Consider the following 13,499-nt stretch of genomic DNA (forward strand, 5'->3'; position numbering starts at 1 on the left):
CCTTGTTTGTTGCTTTACTTGATGAGTGTCTTTTGTTTTTTCCTCATGGCCATACACTCATTAACATCTCATTTGTTGACATAAAGTGACACACACATATCGAATGAACCCAAACGCTGGTAAAGCCAAACCAGACACAACATTTTTTTTTTTATTTTTTTTTTTTTTTTTAAGCGACTTATTGGACCAAGCAGGGGTGTTGCTAGGCAGAAAACTCCAAGGCCCCCTACCACAGTGGTATATTACCACCAGTTGCTACCTGGTACCACACACACACATATACACACACACACACACACACACACAGAGCGTTACTAGCTTACATGTCGTTGAGAAATTTATGCAAATGAGCCTCATTAATAAACATTTTCGAGTTCAGCGCTGTCTTGAGAAAGCCATTGTAAAATTGCCTCATCATGGCAGCAGTATCTTGAAGAAGGGATCATCATCATCGCAGAGAACAACTTTTTGTTATTGATTGGTTGATATCTATCAAAAGACTGAAAACACATTGCGAGAGAATAATAAATATTGTAGAAAACATCGAAAGATGTTCGAGTTCAACACGGTTTACTTGTTCAGAGGGAAGAAGTACTTTTCAAGAAGACCTCATCCAGTCTGACACTTTACTTTAGTGATATTGATTTCTTACACGAGTCGGTCATTTCTATCCAAATAAAAAAAAAAGATCCAAAACGAAAAATAACCAAACACCTCATCTTAACGCACGTGTAAGGGTAGCTTGTACTCTTTTTTTTTTAATATACCGACTGGTGACCAGTTGAAACTTTCGGTAGCCAAGTAACAGGACACGTTGCATAGAAAATAGTTGGAAAGATGATGAACGTATGGATTTGATCACTGTTGCCCCGATTAAAAAAAATCCTCTTTGACGAACATACCATTCATCCAATGGGAAAATCCGTCAAACGTTTAGTTTGTTTCAGCACACCCTGACCATGGGTCAAACGGTTATTTACGTATCTTCGTGCCAGGTACGTGTTCTGAGCGGCCAAACTTTTTTTTTTTTTTTGCATGCATAAAGGTGCGATCATTTCCTAATGAGCCTAACTAAACATTATTTAATGACGACGGCATGTTTATGATGATAACATCCTGCTCTCCACACCTTTTGTGAATTGTCGACACTGTTTGTACTATGTGTCCTCTCTGCATCCATTGCAGCCTGGTCATCCTAGAAGAGGGACCCTCCCACCATCTGTGGTCCCTTCTCAAGGTTTCCCATTTGAATTTTGAATTGTCCTTGCATTGCTATTTGGACCCGTCCGTCCCAACTCCCAACACGTATTACGTCAAATCACCAAAGAAAAAATCAGAAATATGAAAATAAGATGTCTCTCTAGTCAATAATTGACAATCACCCTCCTTTAAAATAATCAAATTTGTTCGGAACGTGAACGAATAAACAAAGGATTGTCGCTTTATTTCTTTTCTTCGAGTCTTACACAATTGGCCCATATACACACCCTCACATTCATGTGACTCGACATAACTGATTAGACAAGTCAAATGAAACCCAAAGTCATTAGTGACAGTCAGAAACATCAAAAAAAAAAAAAGCTCAATTGTAGAGGCCAATTAGGCTCTTAACGAGCCGCTGTCACAACACGGGTGAGGCGACGCCCCGAACAACAGACCTGCACCGTGGCGTCCTTAATTACCCTGAACATTTTAAACGCTAGTTAAGACAATTAGACAGGACGAGTAGCATACCAAGCAACCAATCAGCATTGACGTCACCGGAGATGAATTTATGTTGGGGTGTGAAGCTCATTACATTTCGAGGTGTGTTTTGTCACCTGGTCCGACTACACTCGTCACTCCCTCCTGTTATGTACATTTGAGACGGTTGGCACGTCACGTACGACGCCTTATTCGAGGGAGTCATTACAGAGGGAGTGAAATGTTGACATCTGATGACACGCTCAGATTTTTGTGTGAACTGCCGCCGCTTAACATTCGACTGATGTGCAACTTCCGAATTTTGTCAAACTCTCAGGGGTGTGCAAAGGAGCAGTTTGTTGGATTTTCATCACCAAAATATTTATCAGTCAACGTGGTCACAGCCGAACCAGTTCGTGTCGCCAACGTGGCTGACTCGTACAAAATTAGCTCGGAGGACATCAAGGGTGTGACATGGGAGTGTAGGAGTCAAACGTAGCTAATTAACCAAGTCAAAAAGTATTTCCTCGTGCACGAGAACATTGCCCTGCCTCTCCAACGCCTCGTCTCATTTTGCATTCCTAACTTTTGGAGTCAAAGGGACATCCTATCTGAAGCCGCCCGCCCTTCCACTCCAAATGTGACAAAAATAAAAAGGAGAACCCAAAATAAAGGCTTGACGGGAAATTTTGTTCAAAAACTTAATAAAAGTCAAAACTTGGACATGCAACATCAACATGTTCTACAGGAGAGCTTTGGACTTTATGGTCAAGGTTAAACCTCACCAAGCATGTGCTCAACACAATATCGCGTAGGCAACGACGATGACAAAGTCAATGTTCAATTTGAGTTCGGTGACTCTCTTTGTCAATGCCATTGTTTCCTCGAGGCGGACCAGAACCCGTCTGATGCGTCACGTGACACAAGCGACACCTTCAACATTCCTGGGCTGCTTCCGGCCCACATATAAAAGGAACGCTCGTCGTTGTCGTCTTGCACACATCTTCAGCATCAAGCATTCATCACGACTGCTAAGGTAACACGACATGAAAGCCTAACCTTGCGATTTTAGTATCAACATGCAAAGCCAAATCAATGACGTGAGGTCAATTAAGTGTTTAACGTGAAGTTTTTGGTTGTTTTTTTTCTTTTTCCTGTTCTGGCGCAGATGGCTCTTCGCACGTTGCTTCTCCTGTGCGGGATCAGTGGACTGTTGACTGGTGTCGTAAGTGAAAATGTTTTTTTTATGTCATTGGTCACTTTAAAGAGTCACATCTATCCTTGGCGATTACATTCTAACAGTGAACGATGTTTTTGTCTTATACAGTGGTCTAGTGGAGGTGTCGTTAAAGGTTGGTTGGTACCAGTGACTTTGTAGCTTCGTCGCCTGTTTGCATTTCGATCGTTGATGTCAAATCACCTTTTTTTTTTTTTTTTAGTACCTTGCTGTCCAAAGCACTGGGTTCGGCTGAATGACCGCTGTTTCCGTGTTGTGGACGAGGATAGAACTTTCGACGATGCAGAAGTAAATACAGTAATGGTCTGAAAACATTGATGTTACAGTAAAGCTCTGAGCTGATTTGTATCTTTGTTTGTTTAGAACGTCTGCGTAGCTATCGGAGGCCATCTGGCTTCCATCTTAAACTCGGTTGAACATGCGGTGATTCTTGCACTGGTCGACAAAGAAGTTGGAGCAACTCAAACTGCCTGGATTGGATTCAACGACATAAATACTGTAAAGCATGAGCTAACGCAATCATGGAAATCAAAGTCGTCGTGATTGTGATGAGTGACTTTTTCACATGTAACTTGGTCTTCCAGGAGGGAACGTTTGTGTGGACTGATGGATCACCTTCCCCCATTGGTGGATTTAGGGCATTTGAAGGTGTTTCCGCCCCTAACAGTGCCGGTGAAGACTGTGTGGTGACAAATACCGGAACAGACAGTACGTTTCCTTTCCTCCGTCTTTTCCTGTCTATCAAGGCGAAGACGATACACGGATGTCTAAATCTGTTTCCTGTGTTGTTTTTCAGCTCTTTTCTGGAATGACGTGGACTGCACTTCAACAGTTCCATACGTTTGCGTCACCAATGTGCATTAAGTCCCAACAGTCGACGTCATGTATTCTCCAACATTATCTTTTCTATGCTCTTGATGTCTCTTCTGAGACATTCTAGGACATCAGCGGTGGCTTTCCGTTTCTGGAAGTAATGTGTTATGTCAGCTCCTTTCCCACTTTACAAGTATGGTTGATTGCCATCAAGAAAAACAACTTTTTGAAAGCGTCTCTCTCTCTCTCTCTCTCTCGCTCTCTCTAATAAATGAAGGAAACTGTCTCGGCATCAATGTGTGTATTTTTGTATTTGTTGTTTTGTGGCACACAGAAGGTCAGAGCAATTTGCGTGCGCTCGTGTACTCCAAAGATAGAAAACCAAACGATGACTGATTAGATCATGTAGAAATGGTCAGCATCAAAGACTTTGTAGCTCCTTTTCACCCTATGCAATATGTGTAGCACATCTATAGAAAATCTATAAATAAAGTCAGCTCTTATGGGTAAAGTTATGTTCAAGTTAAAATGGTAAATTGTTTTGAAGGAATCCTTCTTCATGTTTATTTTTTTACACACGCTTTGCATTTTTTTTTTTTTTTACACATTTTTAAACATGCACAAAAACTCACCAAATTTTGTACACTCATCGGACTTGGTGAAAATTTGGACATCTTTGAGTTGATGAAAATAAAATGGCTCAGTAGCGCTACCTAGAGCAGGAAAAGAAAAACAATCTCAGTTTGAGCAAAACGAAAATTGCCTTGCGTACTAAAAAGTCCATTGCAGCTATAGCCTGAAACAAACTGGAAGCCAGCTACAAGCCAGCCAGCTTTTTGAATACTTTTACACCCTTGTCCTACAAGATTCATCCGACTGACTTCAAAATTGGGTTGCACCAGCTTGAAATGTGGGACAACAATCATGAATTATTATTATTTTTTTTTAAATACTATATAGTGGGGACGGGACCTCAAAGTTTGCATTTCATATTTCTTTTACCGCACAAGAGGAAATGCTCAATAACTCAAACATTTTTGGGGTAAATAGTCGCAACCTGAAGAAATCTGTGATATTCCCTTACAGCGTCACCTAGTGGCAACCAGGAATCCAAATTTTTCCACTTTAATATCTACTGCACCGAGCCGATGTCAGAACAGCCTCAAGACATTGCTCAGGCTCTACGTGGAATTTTGCGACTTTTCGGTAAAGGGCCGTGGCTATTACGATGGCACAAAGTTTGATCAATTTGTGTGACAATTAAAAGTGCTCGAACTTGACCCAGACGACCCCATCTCCACATTTTTATGCATTTGATCATAATCAGGGCCTGAAGACATCTACGAACTTATTTTTCATCGTAGTAGTGGCTCCACCTACTGGCTACAGGAAATTAATGTTATTCTTTGAGATGTTTCTTTTGAGCCGGTCAACCAGATCTAGTTCATATTTGCCCCGAATCGATAAATATTGATCTTGCAATTGTGATCCTTGATCATGAGCTGACGCCAAGCGATACTTTTGAGTTGACAGTGTCCTTGGCTTCCAGAGAATTCAAAATTTGCTCCTTTACTCAGACAAAGACGTTTTTGGGTATTCTTCATTAGTTGAGTGACAGCAGTGGTTGAGATCAGCAGAGACTGTCAGCCACTCCCTTAATTCAGTTCTGCTCGAGGCTTCTTATAGGATGCCTTCCACCAATTTCCTGGTGCTAATTACAGGTAATTATCATTGAGTCTCTCTTACGCAGTGTTTCTCAACCTTATTAAAGCACATTTTTGACATTTACAAGATGTCGTATACACGCAATACAGCCTGAAACAGGAACGAGATCGCGTGTGCAGTATATCGGTGTAATGGGGAAAAAAAAAAAAAAAGAAGTGCCGGTACTCCCCTTGTTCGATTGTTGCCACCTGACAACCAGGTCAATCAGGCAGTTTGTAAGATCAGAAGATGATGTTCATTCATTATTTAATTGATTGAGTAATAAATGAATACATTCAACTCAAAATGTCAAATATGGCAGCCAAATTATGGCAACCATGAATGGGGGGGGGGGGGGGGGGTTGGGTTTAAGGGAGGTACTCTTCCTTTAAATGTGGATGGAGAGTTCATTCCAAAACAACTAACCTATGTCCACTTCATTAAAAAACAAGAACTTGTTTCTTGCTTTTTAAGATGTGCTCTCCATCAAGGATCTTTCTCTACTTGGCCACGTTCATCTTGTCCTCAGTGCCGGTGAAAAAGAAAAGCCAGCAGATCACTGAAGGGATGGATGGATGGACCTTAGCCTACTTTCTATCAGATGTCATGCTTGGCATTCAGGAAAAAGAGTTTCAAACTCTATTTAATCCAGTTCATATCTGTCAAACTCAAGGCGCGGGGGCCAGATACGGCCCGCCGCATTATTTTATGTGGGCCCGCAAAAACAAATTGTGCATCGCATCGATGTCACGTGTCAATACTAAATTTAAAATTCACTTTTAAAAAAAAAAAATAGAGAAATGCAATTTCCATTTCCATTCATTTTTTAAAATATGGTAACAGTCTTTACTACTCTCTGATTTTAAAGCTAATTATTCATCAGTTTGTTGTGTAGTAAATTTGTAAATAAGTTATTGTGTAAATTTGTAAATTTACTGTATACAAAATAAGGCTTTGACAGTCAAAATGGCCCTCCGAAGGAAAGTATGACGGCAAATGTTTCCCCATTCCTTCTTGATGGCATCATTCAGCACATTCAATTCACATTGGGGAAGATTTTCGACATTCCCAAAATTGCCAAATTCAAAAATGTCACGTTTTCACGTGAAAAATCTCTGCAAAATTTTACAAAATTCCATTTTTCACTTTTAATGTCTACATTTTTCAACCCATTCCAACTTTAAACTGTTCATCTTTTGCCTGCCTATTCCACAACTTCCCATTTACCGAAAATTTTTCAATTTTGACATTCACGCCAAATGTTGTTTTTTCCCTTCTCATTTCTACATTTTTCAACTAATTCAACTCGTTTCAACTTTAAACATCATTCTGCAGCATCCCCCAAGTATTTATTCAGCTTCTTTGCCTTCACAGGCAATTTCTCCAGAACTTGTATTTTCTAGTTGCAATTAGTACATTTCATTCCTAAAGAAAAGTGAATTTCTTTGCAAAATTCAATCTCTCAGTTACAGTGGCGGAACACACATAAGGAATCCGTCTATTAAGTCCGCTCTGGAGCTTTACTTTACTTTGAATCCCAGCTCATATCCCCTCCGCGATCCATTCCATTCAAAACGGGTGAGTACCTAACACAAAATGACAGTGGTAAAATACCGCTGACTCACAGGCTCTTCTTAAAAAATGACAATACATTCACACAATAAAATACGTTCAATTTGTTCGAGGAAATAAGACACAAACACTTATTTTAATGCAGATAGATTGCTTCATTTACCAGAGAGATGATCTTTGATTTGATAGAAATGTTGTTTGCTATTGGAGAAATCTGTGTAATCATCGAAGAACTTGATTAGTGGTGGTGATACACTTCTCGGATGCAAACATATGGACTGTCATCTGTGCAGTCCTCATCCTCCCAAGTCCCATCTGTGAGAAATAAATGTTTAAGCATAACAGCATTTTATTCTTTACCCACATTTACTGAGTTTACTTACTACTTTCCTCTAATTCCACGCAGTCACCAGTTTCATTAGGCTCTCCCGTAGCAAAATTTCTGAAATCCTCATCTGAGCCATCAGTCCATATAAAGTCATCATTCTGGAAGTCACATTTGAATCATTAGTCCAGAGTGATTAGAATTAATAAAAACTAACAAAATGGTTTTTAAAAAAATGAAGAAATAATTTTGCTAACAAAATAACAGGAAAAGAGTTTTTTTGTGTTTTTTTTTTTTAAACTGAAAACTAACGGAAACAAAAGTTTACATTTACAAAACAAAAACAATAATGATCACACCAAAAAGGTACTTTGTTTTCATTTTTGTCAAATAGTTTCGCACATCAGCTTTTGGGGTTTTCTACAAATATTTGGCTGTTTGTCTGAGAATTGTAATTGCTAGTTAGCTGGTGCCGCGTAAATAGCATCGAGCTGGTTCTTCCAGATCATCTTGGCACTTGAGTCTCACTTTTGCTATTCAATATGTTTTGAAAAACTCATCTGAACGAAGTGAATTTAAAAACAAAAGTAAACATTCAATAATAATATAACTAGGAGAAAAATCCAAAGCTATTTTAACCTCGAATCAGTCCCAGTGTACGATGTCAAGCTCAAGGCGGCATCATTTTGCATGACTTACGAAAGGTCCACATGGCCCACCAATCACTTTCTATGGCTTCTGATTTTAAATTTAATATGTTATCAAAACCTATAATAGGAGTTAAATCAACTGGAAAGCCGGTGGCTCGGTGACGCACTGGGTAGCACGTCCGCCTCACAGTGAGGAGGGTGCGGGTTCGATTGCACCTCCGGCCCTCCCTGTGTGGAGTTTGCATGCTCTCCCCTTGTCAGCGTGGGGACAAAGCGGTTCCGAAAATGGATGGATGGATGGATCAACTGGAAACTGAGTGTAGTAATAAACTGTGAGATAAAGTCATCGCTCTCTGAAGGAAATCATGAAATACCATGTGGCACACCCTGAACGTGATGGTTGATGTCCTACTCGTAGGAAAACTCGTTGCAAATGAACATCTTTTCATTACGCCGGTGACAAGAATTCAATTTTTCTATGCGACCAAAAAAAAAAAACAATTCAATTGAATGCAAGTGACTTAGTTCAATCCCAAATTTTACAATGATCAATGAATCACCTCAACGGCATCATGAAGTCCAATCCAGATTTCGTCAGTATTTCCACCTTCTTGAATTAATTCTACGACAAATGAGTTTTCCAGGTCGTTGTGGATGGAGACTAAATTCCCGCCAAGGATGTTGCAGACACTCTGATGAGAAAAATAGAATTGAATGTTCATTTCACTCATTGAATCCATCTGACATTAAATATATTTCGGTTTTTTTTTTTCGATTTGACAATGATTCATACCTCTGCATCTGCAAAGTTTCTTGCCTCATCTTGGTAGATGTAACAGTGACATCTCAACTGAGTCCAGCCTTTTGGACAGTCACTGTTCACTACACAAATATTATTGTCGGAAAAAAAAAGAAATGTGTCAATTAATATATTATTTATATATATATATATATAAGATATTGTTCATTTGGAAAAGTAGCATCGATACGTACATTTCCACCAACCGTTCTCGTAATATGCAGGCTTGGACCACTGTGAAGACATTTTTTTTTGGGGGGGGAAATTGCAAAAAAAAAAAAAATGATATGAAGGCAGCAGTAAATTAAATATTGAAAATACATGACATTTTGACTTACGGCTCCAGTCAACAGTCCACTCATCCCGCAAAAGAAGAACAACGAGCGAAGAGCAAACGCCATCTGCAATATGAGGGAGAAAAAAACTTTTTTTAAATAATGAATAGCAGCTTTGTGCTACTCTGAAACAAAAAAGATGTGAATGTTGAGAAAGTCACAACAAATCACGATGATCAAATTGTGAAACGCTACCTTTGCGGTCGTGACTGAGTTGTTTTGTACCAAGGACCACAATGTGTAGTCTTATATAGTCTATACTGCCTAGGAATGTTCTACACTTTTTTTTTCTTCTCAGAAAAATTCCTCACTTAAAATGAGTGCATGCATAAGACCAGTTTTCTGTTGCAATAATTACTGACTTGACTGTCGGACGATGGAACACCTGAACCAGTTGATGACATCAGAGGAACATATCTTCTGCACCCTAGTTAAGGTCTGTTTGAGGCTTCAAACATTTGTCAAGTGCTAATTATGATTTCTTTTTTTGGGAGGGGAGAAGAAGGGCTCTTTTGAACATATTTCATAAATGACTGAAGTTGTTCATTTTGAACATCAAACATAAAATGATATAAACAAACATTGATTTAAAAAAAAAAAAGACATGACAAGGATTGTTAGGTTAAGTTATTCCATTTTGACAATTTTTTAGCTGAGGAGATGTCTTGATGTTCACAGACCAACTGGAAGACAAAGTGTCTCCATCTTCCCAGGAGCATCCTCTGGGTGAGACGTGCCCTGAACACATCACCAGGGTGGCTTCTAGGAGGGTCAGGGTTACTACCCACAATGCTTTGGGTTGCATCCCAAGGAAACACAGTACTCCCTTCCACTAATATGCAGAAACACTTTTGCTCTGAGGACACTCTGAGGATTTCAAGACGTGGATAGAATGGAATTTTTTTTTGATTTTCAAATGTCTGTTATAGTTATGCACCAAGTAAAAACAAAAGGGTTACACTGAGCCATGAAGTACGTTATTTTCCCCCTTTTTTTTTTTTTTTTACAAAAAAAAGTTGAAAAAAAAAATTCATATAAAAGAAAGAGCAACCAAAGTAATGTAGGTGAGAACAACAGGAAAGTACATCAGGCTTTGCTTGTTGTTTAGTCATTGCAAAAATGTACGATAACGACGATAATAGACATTCAGCTATTCAGGTATTACAGGTTGTAGAGGTACTGTGACATTGTCTTCTACTCCATTTAGGAGGTCCATCACAATTTGAACGGTGTTATTATTCATCTTTTTCAGTCAGCTTGCTTTTGCGATGGCCCGTCATTCCATTCCGTGAGAAAATCAGTTCCTGTTAAAAAACAAAACACACTTGGGGCGATTTACGATCATCAAAAAATTGTGACACCAATCAAAATACGTCCTTTTAAACATCACCCACAAACGATTCATGATATGGTGTAACTGGTATGTCACCATCCATCTTAAACATTCTGAACTGATCTAAAACTCACGTCACGAACAGGATTCGAACCTGTGCGGGGAAACCCCATTGGATTTCGAGTCCAACGCCTTAACCTCTCGGCCACCGTGACATGTGACATGAATGAGACTACATGGCTAGAAACATCAGAAGCTGCATTTAGAAAGAAGCAAGATGTGGCAAAGAATCTCGACAACACCCTGTATATAGGAAAAAGACTTGATGGGAAAAAAAAAACAGAACAATAATTTAGCGTAATGAAAAGTACCAAACAACATTTTGTCTTTGCGCAATGGCTTTAATGCAGCAACAGTGGAGGATTTTTTTTTTTTTTCAAGATTGAAGATTCAAGAAGAATTTATTCGCCATGTTTGAGCGTGCCAAACAAGGAATTTGACTTGGTTACATCACAGTCTCACTCAGGACATGTGAAAATGACAAATGACAATACAATGACAATATTTTAATAGCAAGAACAGCTTTTTTTTTTAGAGAATACCAAGGAATTTAGGCTGCTCCAATATAATAATAAAAATAAAACATTTATAAAGTGATTTTCCAAGTAAAAGATTGGTTTCATCAATCACAACCAGAACATCCAAATTAGTTGAGCAGCCACCACAATATTTTCTGCAAATGCTGTGTTACATTTGGATCGCTCACCTTCCAAACAGTTCCATTTTTGTCTCTTAAATCTATAGAATATTCTTTTCAAATGTTTGGGGAACATTGGTTCAATCAATCACATGCAAGGTGAGTAGCTGTGTCTCAAAGACACGTTTCCAAATCAACAATTTCTCTGTTTCATCAACATTTGACACAAAATGTAAGTCATCTATTTTATTTTCTTCCTGCAACAACTGTGTAGTACGTTAATTTATACCCTATAAAAAGTATTTGAAAATCAATCAACGCACTATTTTGAATTTTATGAAGATGATAATGTATTTCGCTCACATTTGACAAAGTAAATCCAGAATACTGTGCAGAACCCGTTCACATTTTCACGGGTTGAAGTGAACAAGAGTAAGAATGTGCACACGAATTTTAGTGGCAACAAATCACCACTTCATTCACTAGGTGACAACAGACGATGACAAACCAAGCCAGTAAACAAGATGCATGAAATTGTTTGTATGCATGCCTCCAGTGACGTAGAGGCTGACATGGAGAAAAAAAAAAAAAAAATCCTACAAAACAGGCTCCAAAAGTCCGCAGGCCAGTTTGTTATAAATGTCATCCCCAAAAAGCCCTTAAAATAACTACACATTATTTTAGTGGTGTGAATTTTAGTGCTAACTTTTTTTGGACATTCTTCAATTCTATTGTATATTAATTGATTCTGTTTAATTGAAGGGATTAAAGAAGAAAGATGACTTTTTTTGGGCAGTATTTGATTTTTAGATTTGACACTTGTTTGACACTTATTACAACTTCATTTCACATTTCGTTTTACATGACTTGTCAAAAATTCTGCTTATCAAGTCCCGTTCCGATTACAACCAAGGTTTCACTGCCAGACACGCAATCTACATTACGACAGTACAATTTATAATACTACCATGATTATGGAAAGAGAGAAACGAAACAAAAATCTGACCAGGATAACATATGATTTAAATACAGCAATAGCATATTCCAAGTTAGTCAATTTAGTTATGTTTGATTCCATTTCGAGAGTTGTATTGTAAACCAGCCAGAGACTTGTTGTCACAACAGTGCAAACTAGTTTTTCCAGCACCAGTTCGTGACACGAGATGTTTTGTCATAATTAAGATGTCAAGTTCAACATTCATGCTATATGATGATAATGATGTATTAGGTTGTTAAAAACATGGATATAAATAATTCAAATGTGTATAGTCTGTGTTCTTGTAGATTGATCACAATCAAAAAGTCTAATCCTGGAAGTGTAGTTTATAAGAGCACTCTTTTTTTCTTTTCTTTTTTTTTTACCACTAGATGCACAAGTGCACACTCTTCCATAAATGGGTCAAAAATGAATCAATATGGTTTTTAATGCTATTTTTGTCATTTTGGTAGAGTCGTTCACTTCTTTGTTATTAGGTATTATATCGAGGACCGTATAACAATGATTTAATGTTTCAAATATTTTTATTTTGAACTTCTCTGAAAAAGTCAATTACAGAGAACAGTCATAGAAAAATGGGAATGTTGTGAACATCCATTGTGTGCGAGTGTAAAAAAACATGTTTTTGGAGGAATACCTGGAATATGAAACGATAACATCATGTTACTATGAAGATGAAAACAAAAACAAACAAAAAAACTCACAGTGCATTTTTTAACAATGTATGCATCTAAGATTTAAAACTAGGGTTAGAGTTTCAAACAAGTGTTAGGCTTACAAACTATGGTTTCAAACTTGGATTAGGTTCTCAAACTAGGGTTTTAAACCAGGGTTAGGGATTCAAACTAGGGTTTAAAACTAGAGTTGGGGTTTCAAACTAGTGTTAGGGTTTTAAACTAGGGTTACAAACTTGGGTTAGGCTTTCAAACTAGGGTTTGGGTTTCAAACTATGGTTTCAAACTACGGTCAGGGTTTCAAACTAGGGTTAGGGTTTTGTAGTAAGGTTTCAAACTAGTTTTAGGGTTTAAAACTAGGATTAGGGATTAAATTTAGGGTTTAAAACTAGGGTTAGGCTTTCAAACTAGGGTTTGGGCTTCTAACTATGGTTTCAAACTAGGGTCAGGGTTTCAAACTAGGGTTAGGGTTTGTACTAAGGTTTCAAACTAGTGTTAGGGTTTAAAACTAGGGTTAGGGATTAAATTTAGGGTTTCAAACTAGGATTAGTATTTAAAACTGGATGGATGAATGGATAATAAGATTCAGAACTAGAATAATGACAAGGAAGTTTTCAAATGTTTCCACAGTTGGGATTTTCTGAATTTTCCTTTGCCCCTTTTGGTGGATAAGAACAGGG

General features: G+C 38.1%; 2 protein-coding genes and 1 non-coding gene across 6 annotated transcripts in view; 1 reads left to right on the forward strand and 2 right to left on the reverse strand.

Annotated features, from left to right (window-relative positions):
* Positions 1-2,644: 2,644 nt before the first annotated feature.
* Positions 2,645-4,025, forward strand: LOC147062861 (alpha-N-acetylgalactosamine-specific lectin-like). Its single transcript, XM_085908580.1, has 7 exons — positions 2,645-2,719; positions 2,852-2,908; positions 3,011-3,035; positions 3,123-3,208; positions 3,284-3,418; positions 3,505-3,628; positions 3,717-4,025. The coding sequence occupies exons 2-7, from the start codon at positions 2,852-2,854 to the stop codon at positions 3,782-3,784; spliced, it is 495 nt and encodes a 164-aa protein (XP_085764706.1). The 5' UTR covers positions 2,645-2,719; the 3' UTR covers positions 3,785-4,025.
* The window catches only part of LOC147062862 (snaclec alboaggregin-A subunit beta'-like), a 30,277-nt gene continuing 20,710 nt past the window's right edge, over positions 3,933-13,499 (reverse strand). For 2 of the 4 annotated variants that reach the window (XM_085908542.1, XM_085908559.1), the window contains 8 exons: positions 9,481-10,422; positions 9,122-9,184; positions 8,978-9,017; positions 8,778-8,866; positions 8,545-8,676; positions 7,393-7,495; positions 7,173-7,324; positions 3,933-4,446 (listed from right to left, as the gene is read on the reverse strand). In XM_085908542.1, the coding sequence (XP_085764668.1) occupies positions 7,248-7,324; positions 7,393-7,495; positions 8,545-8,676; positions 8,778-8,866; positions 8,978-9,017; positions 9,122-9,184; positions 9,481-9,522 (546 nt within the window). In that variant the 5' untranslated portion in view covers positions 9,523-10,422 and the 3' untranslated portion in view covers positions 3,933-4,446; positions 7,173-7,247. Of the gene's footprint in view, positions 4,447-6,455; positions 7,024-7,172; positions 7,325-7,392; positions 7,496-8,544; positions 8,677-8,777; positions 8,867-8,977; positions 9,018-9,121; positions 9,185-9,480; positions 10,423-13,499 lie in introns of those variants that run through there. The other 2 variants (XM_085908550.1, XM_085908567.1) reach the window with 2 other exon arrangements.
* On the reverse strand, positions 10,585-10,666 carry trnas-cga (transfer RNA serine (anticodon CGA)). Its single transcript has one exon. It is a non-coding gene; the product is annotated as a tRNA-Ser (tRNA).

This window comes from Syngnathus leptorhynchus, chromosome 1 (assembly GCF_054491065.1).
Source record: "Syngnathus leptorhynchus isolate UIUO chromosome 1, UIUO_Slep, whole genome shotgun sequence".
NCBI lineage: Eukaryota > Metazoa > Chordata > Actinopteri > Syngnathiformes > Syngnathidae > Syngnathus > Syngnathus leptorhynchus.

What these genes read in the sequence shown, in the direction of transcription:
- LOC147062861 (XM_085908580.1), top strand. Translation starts at nt 2,852, where the DNA reads ATGGCTCTTCGCACGTTGCTTCTCCTGTGCGGGATCAGTGGACTGTTG. An exon ending in TAGTGGAGGTGTCGTTAAAG is followed by an intron (nt 3,036 to 3,122) that starts GTTGGTTGGTAC and finishes TTTTTTTTTTAG; the next exon opens with TACCTTGCTGTCCAAAGCAC. An exon ending in GAACTTTCGACGATGCAGAA is followed by an intron (nt 3,209 to 3,283) that starts GTAAATACAGTA and finishes TTGTTTGTTTAG; the next exon opens with AACGTCTGCGTAGCTATCGG.